General features: G+C 39.8%; 1 protein-coding gene across 2 annotated transcripts; it reads left to right on the forward strand.

Annotated features, from left to right (window-relative positions):
- The first annotated feature begins 2,459 nt into the window (after window positions 1-2,459).
- On the forward strand, window positions 2,460-25,274 carry AGGF1 (angiogenic factor with G-patch and FHA domains 1). 2 transcript variants are annotated; one of them, XM_035099829.2, is made up of 14 exons: window positions 2,460-2,907; window positions 4,275-4,374; window positions 5,343-5,542; window positions 6,274-6,420; window positions 8,142-8,330; window positions 10,729-10,798; window positions 17,169-17,280; window positions 18,010-18,061; window positions 18,184-18,285; window positions 18,483-18,648; window positions 19,996-20,078; window positions 22,090-22,217; window positions 22,648-22,747; window positions 24,090-25,274. In XM_035099829.2, the coding sequence occupies exons 1-14, from the start codon at window positions 2,749-2,751 to the stop codon at window positions 24,288-24,290; spliced, it is 1,809 nt and encodes a 602-aa protein (XP_034955720.1). In that variant the 5' UTR covers window positions 2,460-2,748; the 3' UTR covers window positions 24,291-25,274. The 2 variants fall into 2 exon arrangements, with proteins under 2 accessions (XP_034955720.1, XP_034955719.1); XM_035099828.2 differs by lacking the exon at window positions 10,729-10,798 and adding an exon at window positions 15,162-15,504.

Below are 25,274 nucleotides of genomic sequence, written 5' to 3' on the forward strand. Positions count from 1 at the left end.
TCCAGGGGGGCTGCCACGATGGCACCTACTGGAATAGTGGTGCAGGGGGGCGGTCCACTCCCTCTGCACCCCTGTTCCTCCGCGAGTCCCCCACCCTGCATTCAACTCTCACCTGTGACTTCTAGAAGCTGTCAGTATCCCAGGAACTGCTTCAACCGGCTGGCTATACCAGGAGAGGGGAGCCAATGGGTCTCAAACCCTTAGTGAGTTAGGGAGTTTCCTAGCATGTAAAGACAGGCTCCAGCATACTGAGTGGACAAGACCAATACTGGGTCCAGTGTTCAAGAAGGCGGTTTCTGCTTATGCTGTAGAGACAAGTGAGGGGCAGATGGGGTTCATGAACCTGGGAAAGTAGAAGGAAGGAATACTCTGGTCCTAAACCCCCCGGAGGCGCACTCCATTCACTGTCTCTCAAGACAGATGGATGCCAACAAATTGGAATAGAAGGCATTTTCATTCAAATAGGTTAATATTTGTATTACAGAATCTTTCTTGGATTTCCAGTTTACAATCCAGAGAACATGACTTGATTTCATTATTTATTTCTTAAACAGCAGCCTACAAAGCAGTAACAATGTATGAACATTCTTAAAACACAATCCAGAATATGATCAGTTACAAAACAAGAAAAGAAAAAAACCCACACCTAGTGATGCATATTGAAACATTTAAAACAGCAGTCCAAAGCCATAAAGGCACAACAGTCAAAGCCTATATAACTGTTGCAGTTCCTGATCTTCCCCAGGTCCTTTGTTTCAATTCTCTTTCATGTGGTGGGGTTTCATTTGCTACTGCAGGTGGGGAAAGAGAGAGTATGAAAGGCTCAAGGGAGCAGCAGGCAGGAGCAGCTGCTGCAGCTACTTCATCTCTGATTTGATTGGTACTTTTAAAGGTAAACATCTGATCACTGAACTGCAACTATTTTGTTCATTCTTTTTAATACACACATTTCCAAAATAAAAGAGAAGTCTTGCTGGTCTATGTTGTAGGAATTCTAAGGTCTTTCATATATATATATATATATTTCTGTTGTAGCCCGCCTCCTTCTGTGATGTTTTGGGGGGTGGTCTTGAACTACAGGGTGAGCAATTTCAAAAGTCTATGCAGTATAAGGATTTGCACACCATTGTTCTGGGTCCCTCCTGCCTCCTGCATGTGGTTGTGAGCACCCTGTTCCAACAGTTAATAAAGATCAGGCTTATTAGCTGCCTTGCTTCTCAGTATTCTCTGGTTGGCCTGTTATTTTCTCCTTCTGATAGGGAACCTACTTAAGGACTCTATACGGGCTCTTGGATATCCCATAAGGGAAAAGGAGCAGTCCTCCCACCCACCCCTTATAACGTCTGAAATAAATTATGCCTAAAGAATTAATAGCCTTAGCAAGAAAACAATTGCTTTTCCAATGTGTGCCTTGAAAAAACCACCACTGCTATCAACAGTACACCAGCGCCACTTTCTGGATGCTATGGGAAATACCAACATCCCAGAAGGGCAAAAAGGTACATTGCACCTTCACATGATATTCAGTAATTGGACATTAACAAACTGATTGTCTTTTATATAAAAAAATAGGTGTGCTGTTTTTATGATATATACCTTCTGGTTATTTTTATTTATATACCTTGCTCTTAAATATGGAATACAAATTTACCTGTGTGAAAGTGTGTGCACACACAAGTAAAAAAGAAAAGCATACACAAATGATATCCAACAAGAATGACAATAAGATATCATCAAGTGAATGTCAGTGTATTAAGCCGTGTTTTAGACAATCACTTTCAATTACTAACACATAAGAAACTATTAAAATGCATTAGAATCACAATGTGTATCAAAATGCACTGAATAAATTGGAAAATTCTACTCGGGTAATCATGTCAGCAATGTTGAGTGTGAATAAAAAGGGTGTTTTGCCCACTGCTGATGTCTGGGGTCTTTTAAATCTCTCTCTCTCTCTCTCTCTCTCTCTCTCTCTCTCTCTCTCTCTCTCTCTCTCTCTCTCTCTCTCTCTCTCTCTCTCTTTTTGCAGCCCACTGCTCCGATGAGAACTGGCTGGCTGGACTTAGCCAACATTTTAACTACAGTACTCACAAAGCACTTTTAGCACTCCTCAGAGCACCACCGCTGCGGCCTCTATCATGCAAGCCAAGCCAATGGTGGAAGGGGGCTTTAGAGGGCATTTTGACTCAGACCTTTTCAAATGTAGATCCTTCCCCCGCTCTCAAGCGAGGGCAAGCCTATGCACCCAACCAAATCACCCACAACCTGCAAAAAAAGAGCGCTTCATCCTTGTACAATTCCGTCCTCCACCCCCCAAAAAGCAACTGTTCAATACTACAGCGTTCCAATGCGTTACTGGAAGTTCAGGTCCGCGGGTCCCTCTAACACAGTTCTGAAATCTATGTCTCCCGCTCCCTTTCCCCGCTCAATCGGCGTCACTTCCTGTTTTCAATGAAAACGAGATCCGGGTCACTTGCATGCCCCGAAGAAAAAGTTTTCCACTCTTTCCCTGCTCCTCAGCCGGTCTCCCATAAAGAAAGCGGCGGGCCGAGGGGGGGGGCGAAAGGGGCGGGGCTTGTCCGCGCGGCCGCTGCCATGGCTGCGAGGGGCGCCGAGGGGTCGCGGGTGCTGAGGAGCAGCCGTTACGGTCGCTGGGCTCGCTTCGTTCGGCTGCTGCGTTTGCGTCCCTGCCCCGGCCGTTGAGCAGGAAGAGGCGGCGGCCAGGCTGGGGTCAGTGGAAGCTGAAGGATGGCCGAAGCCCCGGGACCGCCAGGCGACGAGGTGGCGACCCTGCGAGAGAAAGTGGCTGCGCTGGAGTCGGAGCTGGGCGCCTGCCAGAGCCGCCTGGAGCGGGAGAAGAAGCTGCGCCTCAAAGCCCAGGCCAGCGCCGCCAAGTTACGGAGACGGGTAGGGGCGGCCCTCTTGCCTCATGGGGTCAGGGGCGAGGCGGGGGAGCCTCCGGGATAAGGTCGCCCCGTAACGGCCTTTGGGTTCAAGGGCTCTGCTGCTCTGGGGACAGGCGGTTGCTCCGCGGGCGCGGCTTCCAGCCTGGGCCGCTTAGGCTCACTGCTGACTTCCTCCTTGTCTCTCACCTGTTACCGTAGAAGGTATAGGAGCCTCGCCAGGAGGAACGCCGGCCTCCCTAAGCACCTGGATGCTTTGCTTTGTTACATTTCTTTCTTCCTCTTTTCTTTTTGTTTGTTTGTTTATATTTTTTTCTACAAAGTAATAATCATAAATAAGAGTGAAAATGTGCACTCCAGCACCGAGACCATTCCATTGTAACTGTCCAACCTCCCAAAATTTCAACACCTCTTGTGATGGTTTGACCCCCTTTCTGTTTTAACAGTACAACTTCTACAGACACCTTCCATATCTCTACAAAATCATTTCTCCTACATATTCCCCGGTTTACCTTAATGACACATGTTAATTTACGATTAATAGCTATATCCCTCACTTCCTCCTTTCTTTCTTCGAGGCGCAGCAGTTTATATGGTTTCCTTCGCTGCTCCCGCTTTTAAAGTATATGGCTGTGTTAATGCTCCAATATTGGCGACTGCTTTCCCTGGCTTTGTGCAAGAAGAGATGACCAGAAATGTTATAATTCACTTGGTTTCCAACTCATTGTGTTACTCGCATGATATGTTTTTTTTTCCAGAACCCTTTACTGGTAAAGGAAGTTCCACAAAGCCTAGGATTAGTAATGGATCATGTAGGCTTTTCTTAAGGCACACTGCTAATCCTAATGAAATTCATGGGTCATTCCCGCTAAGAACAAGCAGGTGGTTGAGTGCAAACAGGATTGGAGTCAAGACACTGAGAAACATGAGGGAGATATCGGCATGCTTCTGTAGATCATGTTGTATGCAGAAATACAGTGTGTAAAGGGGAGGCAACTCCACAGCCCAAGGAGCAAGCTTGGTGGCCTTTAGGAATCTAGAATCTTGAGGTCACGGGTTGGCAAGGCTTACCGGGCATGGGCCGGATCACTCCCGTGGAGATCCTCCGTGGGCCAGGACGGCGCAGCGCGATGCCGGAAATCGCTTCTGCGCATGCCCAGGCACAGGAAATTGTGCCTGCGGAGAAGCAATTTGTGGCATCTGCGGGCGGCTCAGTTTGGGGGTGGCTCATGGGCTGGTTAAGCGACCCTCATGGGCCGCTTCCGGCCCATGGGCCTTAGGTTGTCAACCTCTGCCTGAGGTGGAGCACTCCGGTTTGCAACATTTTGTACTTACAAGTTGAATCAGCAACATAATTATCCTGTTTTGTAGATTGAAGAACTCAAGAAAATCAGTGATGGAGAAAGAAATGAGAAGGCAACATCCAGTGTAGAAGTGCAAACTGAAGATGCTGCTGAATGGTCACATGAAGGTAAATAGCAAATGGTGCAATGTCAGTAATTAAAATAATTTCCAAAGGTGTAGCTATGTCAGTTTCTTGCAGCAAAAACAATCTAAAGGGACTTGCAGCTTTTGTAGTCTTGAACCCATTTTATTAGGTTAAGATAATCTAACAGATAAATAATTCCTGTCCATTGCATAAATCCCACTGATTAAAAAAGTGAAAGGAGTTTTAATGGAAGAAAAAGATAGGTGGAATTTTCCACCTTAAAAAGAGGTAAATTCCAGGTGTATCTATTTGTATTTTTAAAACTTTTCCCATTTATATTTCAGATACAAATTACTTGTTTGGTTAATTTATTTTGGATCATTTTATACACATATTTTTCTGTCTCTAAAGAGATACTTAAGGCAGCTTACATCCTTCACCAAATACAAAAACATCCCCTTTATGCAAACTCCTGACTCAGTAGTAGGTCTCATTTGTGTGTCACCAAACAGCCGGGGAAGTGTTAATCCAAATTCTTTACACTTAAAAAAAATAAATCCTGACATGCTTTGGTCTATTTAGTTATATACATTAAATGGAAATGCCTGTTTTTTAATGCTTGGTTTACCTTCCATCATTATCTCATCTACTTTGGAATTTCTAGACACTTAACATTATTATTTGCATGACCTTTGAGGCAAAGATGCTTATATAAATCCTGAGGTGGTGGTGCTTAATCTTCTGTGGGGATTTAGCTGTTGATGAAAGTAATGATAGAATTACTTGCAAGAAGTGCAAAGTTAAGCATATGTAAATACTTGATTCGATTTTTGATTATTTAATTTATAAACTACTTAATATATTAATATATACATATATAGTTTTGTTATCCTTTTGGCATGCTTGACAAATATAGATAAGATGTACAATTATAAATCCAACTTCCACATACTGTACGATATCAAATCAAAACAGCATTGCTGATACATTTAATTCCTAACTTTTTGCAGACTATTACTATTATCATAATTATTATAATAATAGTTCTGATCCTCATGAGCTAAATGGAGCACAAATACAGCCAAGTTATGATAATGAAGGATCAAACTCTGATGGTGCAGATCAGTTACAATTAGGTGAGCAGCCGGACGTTAATGGCATAGAGCGTTGCGAGGATGGAGAACAGGATGCTGTGGTTCATAACATGCAGGTGAGCTGAGTGTTTCTCAACTTTTCTAGTAGTATTATTAGAATTATTAGTCTTCATCAGAAAGTCCAAGGGAAGCCATAGCAATATAAAACACAGTATTAAAAATGGTTTAAAACAACTCGAGTGGGTCTCATTCATATATCACTAGAGAACAATGCCATTCCCTACCCTCAAGAGCCTTTTCCTTGGTTCCCTTGGTTTTCCCACAGCACCAATGATTGCTGCTATCCATATGCAGAGGATTGTGTACAGAAACAACCAATCTAGTTTCATTTGTTGAATTTTTATTTCTTAATGATTTGGTATTAAGTACTGTATACATACAAAGTATGCTTTGTTCTGCTTTGTAACTAGAACCTCAGTTAAATCAGTAACTTTATTAATGTGATTCCTTAACTGCATTAATTTTCATGTAGAACAGTGAATGGAATGATTAAAACAAATGGAATTATACTCACCTTTGATTGACTTTTACCCTTATAATTTACAATGTGGGGAAAACTTAAATAGGATTACCTATTTATATAAACCAGTATATTCCAGTGGATAGTGTTGGCATAGTCAGGGACTTTTTTTGAGCAGTTCACTATTTTGAGCTTCTATTCCCCATCTATGGGATGATATAACAGCAGTGTACCTCAGGGTTGCTATGGGTAGAAACAAAATTAATGCATTGTGTGTTTCAAAGTGCTACATAAATATCCTCTTTATGTTGTGTTTCATAATCTTAGAAACCAGAAGAGCCTCCATTAGCAGAAGGTACATTAGCAGAAAGCTTGAGGGCTGCTGCAGAGGCTGCTGTGTCACAAACAGGATTTATATATGATGAAACCACCGGATTATATTATGACCACAGCACTGGATTCTATTATAACTCGGTAAATATTTGATTTGTTGATTACTTCATATAAAATAATCTCACACTTCTCAATATAAATAACAAATTTAAACTAACAATGGATTTGTTGATAGTTGTTCTCCTGGAAAATATTTTCTTGGCTGTGAATAGCTTTTTCTTAATGTAATAGGTAACATTTATGTAAATGCCAAAATCATTCACTCTGATTACAATTAAGACCTGTATGTCACAAAGGAGCTCTCCCATCTCCTGATCCTGCAGTTTTCCTTAAACTAGATATGTAAATTTGATCTTATAAAGTTGTTTCATCTCTTCCCCCCCCCCAAAAAAAATCCTGGTGTTTTCCTTAGCAGACACTTGTCTGCTACATGTTTTTAATGTCTGGTTTCCCAAGGCAGCACAAAGTGCTTAAATTTGATTTGATTTGCAGAGCTCTGTATAAATCCCACTTCCCCTTTTGCAACTCCTAAATCCTTCTGAGGCATCCCAACTTGGTTTGGTGTGTGTTAGAATCCAATACACACACCTAATTGTATGCCTCCTATTCCACAAAGCAGTGAGCAATATGTTTTGGAATGATGCAGCTCATTCAAAATGTGTTGATCATAGGCAAATGGTATCTGCGGTTGAATGCGTTTGCAGGGTGACCCACTTTCTTTGTTCTTGACTCAAATTCACTGTCAAAATTCACAATATCAGTAAAGAAAGATAATCTTTTTATCTGACTCCACTATTCTTTCCAACTGCCAGCCTGAAATTTAACTGCCACTTAATTGTGTGTCAGTTATGTGTACCAATATAATTTGTTGTGATTAATTTCACTGATTCAACTGTATACCTATTTCTGTGTACCTACTTTTGGGCCACCCTGTATATGATTTAGCAGATCTGCACTTATGCACAGTGAATCAATCACAGACATTTATACCTAGTCCTTCTAATATGAGACTAATTAATGAATAAATAAGATGGTATTTGTATGTCCATTTTGGAATTTCTTGTAATTCAGTTACAGTAGGTTAAAGATTACCCTCCACACATTTTTAAAATATGCATTGTTTTTCATTCTCAAAGTCTGGGTTGACTGAAGCATTCTTTAAAGTTATACATGTTTCTGTGCTTGGATCAGCGTGATTTACACACAATCATCGTTATTAAATTCATCCTTCCATCCTTTTGCCGGAGGTAGTTTTGTAGTTGAGCTGAAGCAGAATAAATTTATGTGTGCCAGACGTTATTCAATAGTCTTGCATACCTATATATTTTAATTATCTTGATGGCCTGGAATACAGAGTTTACCATTCTTTTAAATGGATATGCATATCTATAGGATTGTTAAATTCTCAAGGTTGTATTCAACATAGTGCTAAGTAAATCCTTATGTGAGCAGAACAAATTTGACTTGCCACAATGAGACTATTCTCCCTTCGCCTGCATGTCCCCTGAATTTGTTCTGAGTGTTCCCCCAATACTGCAGAGCAGATAAGGGAATGGTGTGGATATGGGAGAGGTCATGTTGTGCAAATGGAAGTAGTTCTACCCATGCAAGGATTTAGTTGAATATATAGTTGATATACTGAAGCCTTTGTGGCCATTGCTCATTTAAATTTGCTTTTATTCCTGCTAATTTACTGTTCCCTTTATAAGCTTTTCCATATTTTAATTTATGGTTTTGCTATGTTAGTATACAACCTGCTTTATTTAATTTTAAGTGATTTTACTGTTCTTGTTTCATTAAAGGAAAACCAACTATATTATGATCCAAATACTGGAATTTATTACTATTGTGATGTTGAAAGTGGCCGATATCAATTCCATTCACGAGTGGATCTACAGTCTTATGAAACAGCAACTGCTCAGTATAGCAAAGACAGGAAAGGCAAAAAGAAGAGAAAAGATGCAGAATGGCCTAGGGCAAATGAGCTTAAGGTAAATAAAAATGTGATTGATGGTGCATTTTATCAAAATTAGCATCGTTCTAAGGTCAGGTAAGTATGGAGGATGTTTAAGAGAAAAAGTTTATACAGTATGCATTGTCAGTGGCTCAGAATGACAGTAAAAATTCTCTTATTTTCTACATGGGGATTGAATTGTACTATATAAATGGATTATGCATGATGTGAGAAATAAAATTTGTCACAGTTAGTTGCTATATCCATTATAATTTGGTAAAACACTTAATTGCTAAAAATTGGTCATTAATACATTCTTAGGAAGGAATACAACTTGGTGCTTCATTGAATATTCTATCAGTGCAAGTAGTTCATCTTGCCAAACGGAACAATTCTCCCTCTTCTCCCATGCTTAGCCTATTCCCAGTTAACTTTGTCCATCCCAGATATACATGCCTTAGAGAATAGAAAATCGGACTGAGTGGATAAAGTGCCACTTTAGGAGGCCAGGCTTAACTAAACAGAAAGATTGTATTGATAAATGGCTATCAGCCCTTGGTACATCCAGCTGCAAATGCTGTTGGGTTCTATAACTGGATAGAAGTGACTTATCTTCACCTCTACATACACAATATTAAAAAGACCAGCAAAATACTCTGATGCTGTATGAGAAAATGATTCCCATGCAGCAAAGTACACTTCTCTTCAATTTAGTTGTGTCTCATGACTGAGTGATGTATTTTTCTTGGCTTTCCACTTTTCTTTTATTGTGCATGAGAGCAGGCAAGATCTGTAAGTTGCTGGCTGGTCAGAATCAAGCTGTCAATTTGAGATCCTTTCTCCAACCTATTCCCAGTTACTTCAGAGTAACTGTGTGCTTTTCCGTGTGCTGCTCTGGTTCGCCAGAAGCAGCTTTGTCATGCTGGCCACATGACCTGGAAGCTGTACACCGGCTCCCTCAGCCACTAACCCGAGTCGGTCACGACTGGACCTAATGGTCAGGGGTCCCTTTACCTTTAAGTCACACTGAACTCTGTGGGACTTGTTTCTGGATTGTGCTGTTAAGAGTACTTACATTTACTTGATATGTTAAAGAGAGAAGTTGGTGGGTGAGGGGAGAAAAGGCTTGTACAGGCTGATTAAGTTGATAGATAATTTTATTGTGACACTGAATTTCTTCATCCACTGCTGCTTGCTCATTTTCTCAGAGGAGGGAGGGAGAAAGGGAGAAATGGAACACATAACAATATCAGAAGAGAGGAAAATAAAACTGTCTTCCTCAACTCCTCTGCAGGCCTATTCTAGACTAGCCTTGCCTACCAGTTGATAAGCATTTTTAAACTTTCCAGACTGGCATGAGGTCCTAGGGTGAGTTACAGGAAAACAAAAGATGAATTTTAAAAGCACATAAACCCAATACTAAATGCAGAAGTAAAAATAGAGTTTAGAATGAATTAAAAAGTTAGGTCTTTGACATATATCTCAGCTGTCAAAGACCAAGGTAAAGAGATGCGTCTTCAGCATGCAATAAAAGCCACATGATGGCTCTATTCTACCTCCATAATTAAAGGCAGCATACCAGTTGTTGGGGAGATACCCTGAATCTCTTTTTGACAGGAATATATGTCAGCAGCAGATGCCGAGTATAATATTCTAGGATTAGACCTTAAAGTTGGCTGCTTGGAAAGTGATTGGTTGCCAAACCAATTCATGGATCTCTTAGATCGCATGGCAATGGTAATATTTTGACTCCTTTGAGTTGCAACACTTGCCACTCACCAAAGTGATACAACATTTTATACTGAGCAATAGGCTATATTGGGTAGGTATAAACTTCAGTACACCATTGCTGCAGCTCATTTCCCCTCTTCAAGCTGAAGAGCAGGAAGGCTGTATAATACTGTTGGTGCAGTGATGTAGGTGAAGGGTTTAGCTGTAATGATGCAAACAGTGATTTAGTGATTTACTCTGCTGAAGCCAGGGTTTGAGCAGGTGTCTAGAAAATGGGGAGAGCCAGCAGTTAACTTCCAGGCAGCAGTGCAAGAAGTCACCCTCTCTGCTGATGTTCTCTACATGTCCCCTAGGCGGGGATCACATACTGCCAGTCATTGCTGTTGCACTGAGTAAGGGGGTGGCTTACCCTTGTGGCCTTGTGTTGGGGTAAGACTTCTGAATTTCTGCATCTGTGCATAAGTCTTAGGACTGGAAGTGTCCTGGCTACAAAGAATATCATGTTTCTGTAGCTGTGTACCTTCCATGTGTACATGTGAGAGAGAAGGACGTGGTAGCATTTGATTTTTTTCTTGTGTTAAGGAAATTGAAATATGCAGAATTTGGAAGCAATTTGTCCAGAGGTAATATGTTTCCATAGTACTCTCAACACATACTTCATTTTTGCACTGTATTGTTTACTGTTTGCTACTGTTCATCTTTAGGTACATCAGTTGACAGAAACCATGGCTAATCTGAAGATTTCATCTTCTGGATTGGCAACTTCTAGTGAAGGTAGAGTTATGATACCAAACGCATCAGTCTGACGATGTTTAAAGTTGATCTTAAAGCACCATTAAAACAATTAATTACATGAAGATATAATTTAAGATCAATTCTAATTTACACACATATGCTATGATTAAATAGGGGCTATTTCTGCCTTAGACATGCTAAATAACTGTCAGTGAGTTATTTGTTTAAGTTAAGTTTCAGGTATAATAAGTTTCTCTATTAAAATAACATAGTATAAAATGAAATAAATCTAAACATATAATATCTTAAAATTGTATTCATGGCCTCTTATGCAGGGTTCTATTTCTTCATAATAAGAGAAGTGCAGGAAACACATTTATATTATTGGGGTCAGGAACTAGCAAGGCATCACAGTATCTAGGAGTTACCATCCATTATTTCACCAAGATGCACTACTGAGTCCTTATGATCTTATCCTGAGCTCTGCAGTGTTTTCAGTGAAGAAACTATTAATATGTTTGGCTCTACCCACTAAACAGATGGGGATAGACTATTTTGCCCAGAGGCAAAACTGAAAAGTTCTTGATACTTGTTGCAGCCCATCTTATGCATGCTAGTTCAGATGTAAGTTTCACTTCATTCATTGGGACTTGTTTCCAAATAAGGGCACTTAGGATGGAAGCCTTAGCCTTCAAGTAAGTGATCTCGGTTAGTATCCTTGCATGCATACATGCCTTGTCTATAAACAGAAATATTTCTACAGTATAAGAGATGTGTGGAGCACATAGCTAGTGGTTTTTTATTATTATTCCTATAGATTACATACAGACTTATTTAATTGCCCACCAGTATCATTTAACTGTGGGAAACAGAAGATAGAATGAATGCTTGTTCAGCACATTTCAAATGGGAATCTTTATTTAAATTCATATCTCTTTCTTGGTAATTTGCATAATTTAAGCTCTTTGATTTAAATCAGTCCACTTTGCTTGAAATAATGTGGGGAGAATGGCCCTCTTTACCACTCACACAGGCTCCTCTTATCTGTTCACCTTCCCCAGTTGCTTACATGCGCCTGTTTTCCTAGCTATATGTGCTTCTTTTTCTCTATATGTTCACTGTTTCGAAATGAAATGCCACTCCACAGAGGCTGCACAAATTCTCTTTCACTTCAGATTTTGCTACAATTGGGAAATGACTGTGGTGCTTACAGTAGGAATGATGAAGTGGAGCAGCAAGCAAAATAGGCCAGTGCAGGGATGGCAGGCACATTATGCATTAGGCTTTTTCATATCCCAAGCTATATTGGACATATTAGCCATCATCTGCTTATAGCAAAAATCTGTACAAGCTCATCTCTGAGAACTACTTTAATAAGTTTCCCCCCAATATATTTTGTTACTAGTACAGCAGCAGAAACATCTAACACAGCAGATCTCACATGGACCATAGCTCTATGAATCTAGAAAGCTTCATTTATCCTTATGTATGATTGTGTGTTCATTCTCAACAATATATTTTGTTTTAGGGTATGTTCAAATATCTGATTGAATCTTGAACTTCCATTTTCAGAGGAGTTTTATGTATAATACGTTTAGAGAAGGGCTTGATAGTTCATGAGTTGTATTTATTTTACTAGAAGTTTGATTGTTAAAGAAGAATATTTGTAATTGTTTAAAAGGTGGTATTTCAAGTATGTTCTGGAAAGGATGCTATTGTTTGATACTTTTTTCACAAACAAAGGCCTACATTTTTAAAAAGAGGGCATATTTAATGTTTACCATGTCCATGTAGTCCATTGTTCATCTCTGATTGCTTTCCTTTCTGTGTTAAAAAGAAATATTGCAGGCAGATTAATTCTCTGAGAATATGAAAAGTGCTTTTTGTTTTATTGTTACTTGTTTTTGTATGTTAAGCAGAGAGAAATATTGTATATTTGGGTTTCTTGAATGACATGCTGAGAGAGAAATATAATAAATAAATGAAGCTTAAGGGAAAATAAGAAAAGGAATAATAGAATTGTAGAGTTGAAAGGGATCCCTAGGGTCATTTAGTCCAACTGCCTGCAAGGCATGAATCTCAACTTGATTATACATGACAAATGGCCATCCGAACACTGCTTAAAAACATTCAAGGAAGGACAGTCTACTACCTGTCATGGGAATCTGTTCCACTCGTCGGAATCTCCTTTCTTGTAACTTGAATCCATTGGTGACAGTCCTTTAGATATCTGAAGATGGCTATCATTTCTCCTCTCAGTCTCCTCCTCCAGGCTAAACATACCAAATTCTCTCAACCATTCCTCATAAGGCTTGGTTTCTAAGCCCTTTATCATCTTGGTTGCCCTCCTCTGCACATATCCCAGCTTGTCAATATCCTTCTTCAATTATGGTGCCCAGAACTGGACATAGTATTCCAGGTGTGGTCTGACCAAGGCAAAATAGAACAGGACTATTACTTCCCTTGATCGGAACGCTATACTTCTGTTGATGCAGCCTAGAATAGCATTAGTGGGAGTGTTTTTTGCTGCTGTTTCACAGTGTGGACTCAGGTTAAGCTTGTGGTCTACTAATGTCCCTAGATCCTTTTCACATGTACTAATGGCAAGCCGGGTGCCCCATATCTTATATTTGTGCAGCTGGTTCTTCCTGCCTAAGTGTAGAACCATACATTTGTCCCTACTGAAATTCATTTTGTTAGTTTGGTGGGAAAGGACACATATTATCCTCAGAGATGTTCAGTTCATCTCATGCTTATAGAGGATAGTAACTGGCTCTTGTTTTATATGCCTGGGATGAATGGTAGCATTCATCCCAGTACAGATCAGGTCATTGATGCTGATACATTTGGGAATTATCACCAAACTGCTGAGATGAGGGAGAAAATTGAAAATGTATTTATTAAGTAGCTTGCCTTAAATAATACAGTATTGTGTGAAAAAATTGTGTTGTGTATTATTTGAATATGTCTATTGAATCTGCACAATTGCAGAAATGTAAGCATTAGAGAGCTGTGTTTACAGTTTTGTGGCAACGTGTAGCAGTAGATGAGAGTGTACTAATAGTTGTACATAGAGCACTGTTTGAACTGTGAAGGAACATTTATGTTTCTACTGATAGGATATTGACCTTATTGGTGATCGGACCTTAATATCAATGTTGTGTGGATTTCCCACCTTAAAACAAGGATGATTCCGATACTAGCACACTTGTATAGTACTTTTTAAAAATTTTGAATAAGAAAAAAAGTTAAAATAATCTGCAAATGTTGGTGTGTAAGAGTGAAATGCTTTTATCTTAGACCAGGCACCCCCAAACTGCGGCCCTCCAGATGTTTTGGGACTACAACTCCCACCATCCCTAGCTAACAGGACCAGTGGTCAGGGATGATGGTAATTGTAGTCCAAATCATCTGGAGGGCCGAAGTTTGGGGATGCCTGTCTTAAACATTTACACTAGTGTAATGCCATGATGTCTGGGGCTCAGCTAGATCACTAGGCCCCTTGAGCCAGCACTGTATGACTTAGTTTTCCAGGCTAGAGATTTGTAAAGTTCAGACATGTGAAAGGAGCAAGTGATCCCCAAATACAATCTCCCTATGAGATGAGGAGCTAGCCTCATAGTTCATGAACATCATTTGAAGGGAAGAAAAGGTTCCCTATATCAAGGAGCTAGTTCAAATGCTAGGTGCCTGTGTACAGAACAGTGATCAAGAATTAAAAGAAGGTTGGCAATCTCTTCTCCCTCCCAAACAAATCTGGCCCAAGGAAAGTCAACAGCAGACCCACTATCCTGAAGGAGCAACTGGTCTGCTTGCTTTCTGTCTGGCTAGCTCATCATGTTGGAGGTCCATGCCAGGCATACACTCTCTTCTATGAAAAGGAATGGAAGGCTATTTGGAGAAATATATTGTTGTTATTCCCCTGGTGCCTCCTGTCACAACCTGAAAGTAATGGTTGGTTGGTTGGTTGGTTTGCTGGCCAGTGCAGTACAAGAGCACTGAAGCAAGTAGCTTAGAACAAAGAAAGGAAGTTTGGAACATAGGGGTTTTAAAGTGGGGCAGGGGGGAAGAGGAAAAAATATGGAAACCTCTGCAAATGAATGTCTAGAATGGATAGCATCCTTTGGCTTTTTTTAAAAAAAGTAAAGACAGAAACTCTGAAAAGTTAGTGAAGGGGTTTGAAGATTGGTTATAAACTTTAATGTCCAAGCACTGAAGAGGACCTTTAGTCATAATATCTTAGAATGGTTAAAATTGATCAAATATCGACTGATTTTTCTATTTCCCATTACTAGCTTGCTTGCTTACAGATTTTGCATCTTGTGCCTTAAAAGAATCCAGTCATTAAAAGAACAACGTTATTATCATTCCTCAAGTTTGATTTTCATTAAATCCTCTTCAGGACTTGAAAACAGATGAGCTAAAATCATCCAGCAATCTGAATTGCCTTTTTACCACCAATGAGCTAAGTTCTCCAGAAGAAGACAAAGGTCCAAATCTGAAAAAGGCTAAGGTGGACACTGATACAAGAAACAGCCTATCAGCCAAAGAATCAATTACCACAACTGGCGCCAATTTACGTTTTGAGAACACACAATGTACTGCTGTGATAGAGGACAGTAAAACAGAGACAGAGAGTGAGCCTGAAGAAGGTGAAATTACAGATTCTGAAGAGGAGGAATATAGCAGTGAAGATGTAGTAACAAGTGAAGAAACTGTAAATTCAGAAGACACTGACAGTGAAGGTGAATCCTGGGTTTTTACAACGTATCCTTAAATATTTATAGTTTGGGGAACAAGCAAAAATGGATAATATCAAAAATTGAAACCTACAAGTTTGAATGCTATAGATCTTCAGCAAAATGGCAAAAGTTGTCTTGATGTGATCTCTCCATTTCTAGTCTTCAGATGTTGCAACTAAGTATGGATAACTGTAAAAGCTGTCTTTTATCACTATACAGTAAAAGCTGTCAGATGAAGATACTTCATGACGTTTCTGCTTACATGGATCTATTTAGACTTCTTAGTAGAAAATATTGTATGTGTAAAGTGGAGGGTCACTTTGGAAATGAGTGTTTTTCTTCAGATGCTTACTCAGATGCTTACTCTTATTCGTGGTGTGTATAAAAACGCACACCTGCCTAGCTGGTTGGTTAAGAAGCTGTTTATATGGCATTGCTTCTGAAACAGACACCCCCCTCCACCAATAAATATTTTATTTTCATAGTTTGATGTTGAGAAAATTTTGTTCTTTTTGGTCCAGGAATATTCCAGATACTATGAGCAATACAGTGTCCCCTGTATATAGGAGCCTAGGCACCATTTGTTCTTTTGGTGGTATCGTTAAATACCACTTGGGAAGCACTGGTTATTAATTTGTCATTGTGCTTCCTACAGTGGCAAGTAGTAGGACCTTTCTCTTAATCATGGAGCTTCAGATCTGGAGTAGCTGTCCTGTAGGTTAGTTTTTAGTTGGCTAAATATGCAGATTCTGTGATCAGCCCCAGTGTATTCTTCCTCTGTTGCTGCAAAAGCTCTGTCTCCTTTGTGGCAATACTTGTCTTCAGTGCCCCTTTCAACTAATCCAGCACATGGCCATTGCATCAGTTAGGGAATTTAGCACTAGCCTTCTTTCTACTCTTAAGAAGAAGTGGGAGTTCTGTCTGCTGGCCTTGGCTGCTACCAAAAATAATTGATATACTATACCAGGGGTCAGCAAACTTTTTCAGCAGGGGGCCGGTCCACTGTCCCTCAGACCTTGTGGGGGATCGGACTATATTTTTGGGGGAAATATGAATGAATTCCTATGCCCCACAAATAACCCAGAGATGCATTTTAAATAAAAGGACACATTCTACTCATGTAAAAACATGCTGATTCCTGGGCCTTAGTTTGGGGACCCCTGTACTATACTGATGCTGCCTACTTTTTAATTTAAATGTCTGTAACCAAGATACACTTCCTGGCACAACAGAATAACCTGGCTGTTGGTTTCTGTGGGCTCTTAAAAGGCCAACTTTGGGAAAATACGCTAGTCAAAAGTTTTTCTACTAGATGTGCTTGTACGGTTAATTTTTACAGTATTTTGATACATTAACCCTTTTTTGGTTTAACTGATGTACTGGCTGAACTCAATGGCTACTAGCCACAAGCCTGGCTATTTCTGCCTCCATGTTCAAAGGCAGCATGCTTCTGAATAACAGATGCTGGAAACTGCAGGACAGGAGAGTGCTTCTCATATGCATGTGATTGGCCACTGTGAGAATAAGATGCTGTACCAGATGGGGCATTAGTCTGATCCAGAAGGCTGTTCTTATGTTCCTGCAGTCTTAACTCTACTTTTGAAAATCAGCGGTACTTGGGGAAATATGATATTGGTTTGTCTGATGCTTATTTTTTATTGATTTAGGCGGAGACAAGATTTGGCCCCCTTGTATTAGAGTGATTGTGATTAGATCACCAGTACTGCAAATGGGATCTCTTTATATCATCACAGCTGTCAAACCTGCTACGATTGGAAGGTAATATAAAATATTTTGCAAGAGAAATCCATGCTTACGTTAGTTAATAAGATTGCCAATTCCATTGAATCGAGTGGTTTACAATCAGACAGCACAATTTTTCTGTTTAAATCAATCCATTATACTCTTTGACTCCTAGAATAGTAGCATGCCAGGGATAGATGCCATGGCAGTTCACTATAAGAAACTAGGATGGTGATTGAATTCTGTTGAACTTTGTGTATTGCCAAAGGCAAAATACTGTGTATTGGGAATTGGTGCAGTACAATAAATAGCATTTTAATATATCTGAACTAGATCATTCAGTGGTAAAATTACCACTAAAGTCCATGTTCACTACATATTTAAATTGGTTTGAAGACGGCATGACTTCCCAACTAAGAGAAGTTTGTAGTTTTTGTAGTCTAGCATTTTGGTCTGAAGAGCTTTACAAGCAGCGCTGGTTAGCTGAGTCTAGCTGCCATTTTAATTTCTTAAAATGCCACCCATGTAGCATCCCTCCAGGGCATTGTGAAAAACTATAATGATGGCTAGACCAGCCACACAGCACTGCTTGGAGCACTAGACTGTAAAATATAATTTAAAGGAGCCCCCCATGCAAGCATAGATGGTAGGTCCTGCCAGAGTGCTGCTCAGTGTTACCGCATAGGATTGCACAGTTGATTCCTTAAGGCGGATTTTCACAGTACTTCTCCTTGTGGGCTTTGTAACTGTTGCTTCTGTTTACAGAGAAAAAGATATGGAACATACACTGCAAATTCCAGAGGTTGGCGTTAGTAAGGTAATTAACTCTTTAAGGACTTTGAAAGAGATCTTTGACTTAACTCATCAGTTACTTCATTTTAAACCTAATGCTGTGTTAGTGAAATGTGCTCTGTATTAAAACACTTTATTTTTTAACAGTTTCACGCAGAAGTATACTTTGATAATGAATTGCAAAGTTACGTTCTTGTGGATCAAGGCAGTCAGAATGGTACTGTGGTTAATGGAAATCAAATTCTACAGGTAAGCATAACCATTAGAAGTGCTGCTGCCTGGTCTACTCCCCTTTTATCCTTTCTGCCCTTCCCACCCCCACCCCATAATGCTGCTACTGCTTGTACGCACTTTGTTATCCCCTTGATCTTTCTCTGAAGCAGCAGTACAGAAACCTTTTATCAGCACGTATCGCAGTTTAGCCCCCCCCCTTTTTTCCCTTATAGCCTAAAACAAAGAGTGAACCTCATGTTCTGGAACATGGTGATGAAGTGAAAATTGGGGAAACGGTTTTATCCTTTCACATACACCCTGGGAGTGAAACCTGTGATGGATGTGAACCAGGGCAAGTCAGAGCCCATCTTCGCCTTGATAAGAAAAGTGAATCTTCAAGTAAGTGATAAAAATGGCTTGAGGTTTTTTGTTTTTGTTTTTTTAATGTACTGGCAATTTCCAGGAAAAAGATTGATCCCCAGTTGAAGTAGATAAACAAATGACTTAACTTGGAAAAAGGCTACACGTTTTTGTTACTTTTACACTACTGAAGCATTTTTAAAATAAATTTGCCTTCAGCCTAAAGGTGGTCTTAGCTCCATTAAGCAAACTAAATCTAAGATGCAAAAGTTTCCAGACTTCATAATTTCATCTTTTGTTTCAAGTTAAATTAGCTCACCATCTTCCAATTGGATACTCAGAATGGTTAGGTAAGGGGTAGCCACCTGGGCAGCATTCAGCCCCACCCTACTTTTCTGCAACTCCCATTTCAGCTGAAAGAAGTGAAGGTCAGCTGGGAACGATTAAAGAGCTGCAGTTTGCTCCTGGTACCCCAAGTGCAGTGAGAGGACTTCATCTCATGGTGCTTGCAGGGCCATAGCTCAGCAGTAGAGCCCCTACTTTGCATTCTTATGGTCCAGGTTCAATCCCCAGCATCTTCAAGTATAGCTTTGAATGTCCCATCTGAAGCCATGGGTAGCCACTGCCAGTCAGTGTAGACAGTGCTAAGCTAGATGAACTAGTAGACTGGCTCTGTATAAGGCAGCTTCCTATGTTCCTGTGCTAGGAGGAGAGAGGTACTCAGTCCTGAAAAGGCAAGCTTCAAGGGAAGCATTAATCACTGGCTTACACACTTCTCAGTACTGAATGAGGATACCAGATAACCTTCAGCGTAGTACTCTTACAGCTATTTATCAACTGTGCCCTACCTCCCAATATGCAGTGTAGGGACTGGCAGTTTGACATGAAACTTATTGCAAACCCCCAAAGCTGAAGATGATAATCCATTATTTAGATTGGGGTGGGGAGCTTTAGGCTCAGAGGCTGAATAGATGGCCTCCCTACCTCTCACTGGCCCTGCTCTGCACTCGTGTGCAGCCTTACCAAGTTGGAATATATTTTTGAACTGTGATAATATCCTTTGCTTGCCTGGAGGAAGGCTGGAGAGCCATGTGTGTGTGGCCACACCCACCATTGGTGCACAGCCCCTGGAAGGTTACCTGGGAGTGAATATGGCCCTCAGATTTAGAAAGGTTCCTCATCCAATTTAGTTCATAGCGAACCCATGGTATGCCTAGGAGTTGAATTTAAATGACCAATAAGATCTTTTGAAAGTGCTGTTGTGCCTACAAGTAAATTCGCACACTAGCCTTAGCATAGCACAAAAATTCCTCTAGTTGAATTCCCATCTGCTAATGGGTCTCTACTGACTTTCTTAGTTGAATCATCTTCTTGTACTTCTTGTAGTTTGCACTGTTCTGACAAAAGAAGAGAAGGAATTGGTTAGAAGAAAAGCATTAAAACAAATTCGTGTTAAGTATGGTTTGCAGGTAAGTTCCTTTTAAACAAATGTTGTCTGATAAATTACTGGATTTGGGGACATACAGGTTTTTAAAAAATCTGTACAGTACTGTATTCTGAACGCTCTTTGTCACAAAAGGCTAGGACCCTGCGAGATTTAACATCTTTCCGCAGGGCCTGCAAGACGGAGTTGTTCCGCCTGGCCTTCAGCTTAGACTCACTCTGCCCCTCATATGGGATTTGGTATATAAATTTCCCCTTGGCTTTTTTGCTGGCCCATGTAGGACCAGCATGGATAGCTGGCTCAGGTGAATATCTGATGTTTCCTCCCTTTATGGTCTTGGTTTATGGGCTACTACTAAAATGAGGCTGCATTTTAAGCTGTATTTTAATTAACTGTTTGTTTTTGTTTTTCCTATTACGTTTTATTGTAATTCATATTTGGTGTTAGCCGCCCTGAGCCCAGCGGCTAACAAATAAAATTTATTATTATTATTATTATTATTATTATTATTTATATTCTTAGTTTTAGAAGTTACAAGTGTTGGTTAGATGGGAATAAAATGTCTTATGAAACATAAGAGTAGAATTCATTGAGCCTGTGTATTCAGGGTAATTTTACAGTAGTTGTACCAGGGATGACACACTGTCAAAGAGAAGACAACTCTTCTAGATTGCAAGCAGGGTCTTTCCCAAGAAGAATAACTCTACCCCCCCCCCACACACACACAAACAAACCTCACTGCAATCAACTAAATGCAACTAGCCATTCTCTGGGCTCTCCAACCTCTCACACCACCAACAAAAACAAACAGATAAATAAATAACCTATTCTTGCAACGCTGACACCAAAAGCAAAAGAATGAAAAATTAGTACTCCCATTCCCCCCCTCCCCCCAGCTTCACGATGTCTGTGATAGCAGTGTCTCACACCGAATGTAACTGACCTGTAGAAAGTACTCTGTGAATTGGAAACAGAGACATTGTATGTACCCTTATTAACTACTAGTTTCATTCAGCCAGTTAAGAAAACGGGCGCTAGAGGTGCGTCGGGGCCACGGCCATCCCTCGCTTTCTGTGCTCGGCCGCGGGGCGCGCCATTAAACAAAGCGTTCTCCCGTTGTGTCCCGCGGCCGAGCACAGAAAGCGAGGGATGGCCGCGGCCCCGACGCAGGGGAACGGGAGGCAGAGGGTTGAGGGGGGAAGAGAGAGCGTGTGTGTGTACGTCCCGCCTCTTTGTCCAGTCCCTGTGTCCATGGGGCACATGTGCATTAGCGCGGACACAGGGACTGGACGCAGAGACACAGGGACTTTATTATATAGGATGAAAATCCTTTAATAAAACATCTACTTTAAAAAAAGAGCAGCCCTGTTAGATCAGGCTAAAGGTCCATCTAGTCCAGCATTGTCTTCTCAAGGCAGGGCACAAAGGCAGTAGCCGTCTCTTGCTGTGTACTCAGTGGCATTTGAATCCAGAGGTTTCTTAAACCCAGCATGTACTTGTCAGATTCCTTTTAAAAGGCATTTAAGCCAGTAGCCATTGCTACAGCTTCTGGCAACAAATTAGAAAAATAAATTGTGCATTATGTGAAATAGTTCTGGGTTTTTTGTCATGTCATGGGATGGCCTGATTGCTAGTATTGGGGGAGAGGAAGAAAAACTCATTTCTCCATATACCAGTATATTTTTTGTAAAACACTACCATGTTGCTCTGCCCCCTTAGCTGTCATTTTTTCCCACTCAGTTAAGAAGCCCTTAGTAATTTCACCTTGTAGGGAAGGTGTTTCAAATCCCAATCATTTTTACTGCACGTATCTGCACCTTTTCTATACCGCAAGGTTTTAAAAGGAATCTATGGAATATTTCTAGAATTACATCAAAGTACAGTATAATATGCTGGGAATTGAGTGTATTTAATATGCACCTAAAATGTGTAGGAGTTGTTTTTCCAATTGCCTGTGCCTTACTGTTAAATGTATTGTTTGGAAACAAATAAGTTTCAAAACATGGGGTTGATTGGTGGTTGGTTTTTTTTTAAAGAATACAGAATATGAAAATGAAAAAGTTATAAAAAATCCAAACTACAAAGACAGAGCGGGGAAACGCCGTGAGACAGTTGGAAGTGAAGGAAACTTTCACAGAGATGATGCTCCAGCCTCTGTACATGTGTAAGTTGCTAGTCGGTTAGTTTTCTGCGAGTATATATATATCTCTAGAAATGTGTTAACCTATCATACATGCAATGCAGTTATTCACATGGCTTACTTCCAGTTCTCTAAACCACATATTTACTATCTTTTTTTGAAAGTTGTTTACCTATTCACTGCGCATTTGAACATCTCTTAAAATAATTGTAATCAAACTTTATTTACTGAATTAAAAATATACACAACTTGATTGTAAAAAAAAGCCTCAAAGCAGTTTACAAAAGATAAAACAAAAATTATGGGTAGATTTCACTGAACCGTTTCCAAAATAAATAATGATAATTTGTAGTAAGCTCACTTATTTTGGCTGTAGGAGAAACAGTTTTGTCTCAAAATATAAGAAAGTAAGTGGTTCCTTCCCATGTAAAAGTTCTGTTTTTTGTTTTTAAAGTGAAATTAGTGATAGCAACAAAGGTCATAAAATGTTGGAGAAGATGGGATGGAAGAAAGGAGATGGGCTCGGAAAGAGTGGTGGCGGAATGAAGGATCCGGTAGGTCTACTTCAATGTATAAATTGCACAAAGCTTAGGCTAAAGCTGCCATCCTATTTTCACTTCCTTGGAAGTAAACTCGGTTGAAACAAATGATACGTGTTTAATTGGATTGTGCTGTGGAGTACACTCACACTGCAATCCTATGCACAATTTGAAGTGTCATTGAACTTTGTGGGACTTCCGAGGTTGCTTACTTTTAGTAGTTTTTGATGGGTTTTTTATTTTGTTTTCCGAGATGTAGAAGTTTTGATTAATGAACCTATTTTATTAATGCACAATGAATGATAGATACATATTGTAGTAAAATGGGGGGGGCATCAGTTAGTATTTAAGATGTATCTTGTGATTCGGGCTTGTTTCAACAAACCACTTCCCCCCAATTCAGGTGAGCTCAAACAGGAAGTAGATTTTTTCCTTGCAAATTGTGCTAGATGAGAGGGGAGGAGGGTTGCTTGTACTGTATTACTTGTTTTAGGAAACAGTCTTGAGTGGAGGTAGGCAACACACAAACACCCAATAATGGGAAAGCTTGGATATGAGGGAAATTTTACAGACTCTTTTTCTATCTACGTCCTATTCTATGATAAAGTCATTCAAATGGGCAATTAATATTTCATCAAAAGAACCTATATCATTATATTAAAGAAAGAAGCTGAGTGAATTGCAAAGGGCAATTACTTGTGGGGAAGTTTTGAGTTCACTGGTGGGAAATCCCCCCCCCCCACACACACACGCCACGAACTATCATTGCTTTCATGCTATTTCCAGTCAAGCTTGTAGACTTCCCTTAGGCATCTGGCTGGTCATTGTAAGAGCAGAATGCTGGACTGACAGGCCTCTGGTCTGATCAGCAGGAGTTCTTGGAGTCATTCCACTCAGAAAATATTGGAATCGCCCCAGTACCTGTCACTACGGTGCAGGTATATATCCTAGCTTGTGAAGTTTGATAATTTATTGGACCTCTTCTACTCTTTCATGGCTTTCCTGAATAAAAACATACTTTTGAGATGTGAAGGTTTGTGTACAAGAAAAGGCACTGGCTGTTTGTCAATAAAATTGTTGCGTAAGTGGGCATTTGGAAGTAAAATTAAATAGTGTGACTGATATTATTACCTGTTAATCCCACTGTTCTTTTGGGTTTAGACTTATTTTTTATATAAAATGATCTGTTTTTATTTTTGGGGTAAGTTTGAAAGTATCAGTTGCATCACACATACACAGATGCTGGTTTTAGCATGAGAACATAGTTTTCCGGTTTCCTCATTATGTGCTTCTCTCAAGCTTTTCAAGATATTAAAAGTTGTTGAATTTATACTGATAAGAAATCATTGTCTGGCAGATCAAACTTCAGCTGCACAGAAAGCATGCAGGCTTAGGTTCAGCTACTCCTACATCTGCAGAAGAGGTTCAGATCATCAGCACCAAGAACAGAAGGAACTGGGAAAAAGCAAGAGAAAGATTTGCAGAAAAATTTCAGGAACCTAAAACACAGAAAAATGCACCAAAGGATCTGACTTGGGTTAGAGAAACTGCAGAATGACATTCAGAGTTTAATGTTACCATGGTTAAATAGATTTTTATTTTATGCTGAAATGGAAGTTGGATTATTTGTATATTTCTTAGACTGCTGTATTGGCTAGTTATCTGCAATACATGGTTTGTATGTTTTCATTTTTCTTTAAAACACAAAACGTGACTGGCCCAGGACTTGGTTGAATGGATTTTGATTAAACTTTCAGAATTTGTGGGTAATTTATGAGGGAAGACATTTTAACCCACCTAGTCAGTGAATTGATATATTAATTAATCTATTCTTGGACTCTTCATGGATCTCATAGAAATGTGTGAACTGATACAAAAAATGCCTTGTTTATATGGTCAAAGTCCTTTGAGAATTTTTGTAGCATTACTGATATGCTTCACCACTTCACTCCTATTATATGAAATTAACCAAGATTTTCTAACAACCTTATTTTCTTCTGTGAAGGACATTATTGAGGGTTAAGTATTAATCTTGTTGTAGTCTTGAGGTAGCATGTTCAGAAACTGCCATGATATTCAAAGCTATAATACACTTTTAAGAATTGTTACTACAGAATTTATATGGGAGGATTGTGACCGATTGCAGATTTCCTGGCTGGACTCAAGAATTCTCCGTGAAAGGTTAGCCTACAATTCTAGCGTAATTTTTCAGTGTGCATTGAGTTCCAATAAAACTATACTCAATCATGCATTTTTTCCACCTGCATTCCAAGAGTTCTGTATTACAATTACTCTTAAAGTGTAAATTGGTCCGAAAATATGAACTGCTATCTGATTACTATTTAAGTCTTCAAGCCACTTTGAAATAGGCCGTTTGAGGGGCTTTGAATATCAGCAGGCGAGCATTATTTATTAACCTGTTGGGCCTGTTCTGTATCCATTGCTGGCGATGGGAGTTTAGGCCAGGAATCTTGGTTTTCTTTTGTTTCAGGGTGGAGGTTGAACACTTATTTATTGAATGTTAATAAAACAGTGCTTTCAA

This window comes from Zootoca vivipara, chromosome 11 (genome assembly GCF_963506605.1).
Source record: "Zootoca vivipara chromosome 11, rZooViv1.1, whole genome shotgun sequence".
Lineage (NCBI taxonomy): Eukaryota > Metazoa > Chordata > Lepidosauria > Squamata > Lacertidae > Zootoca > Zootoca vivipara.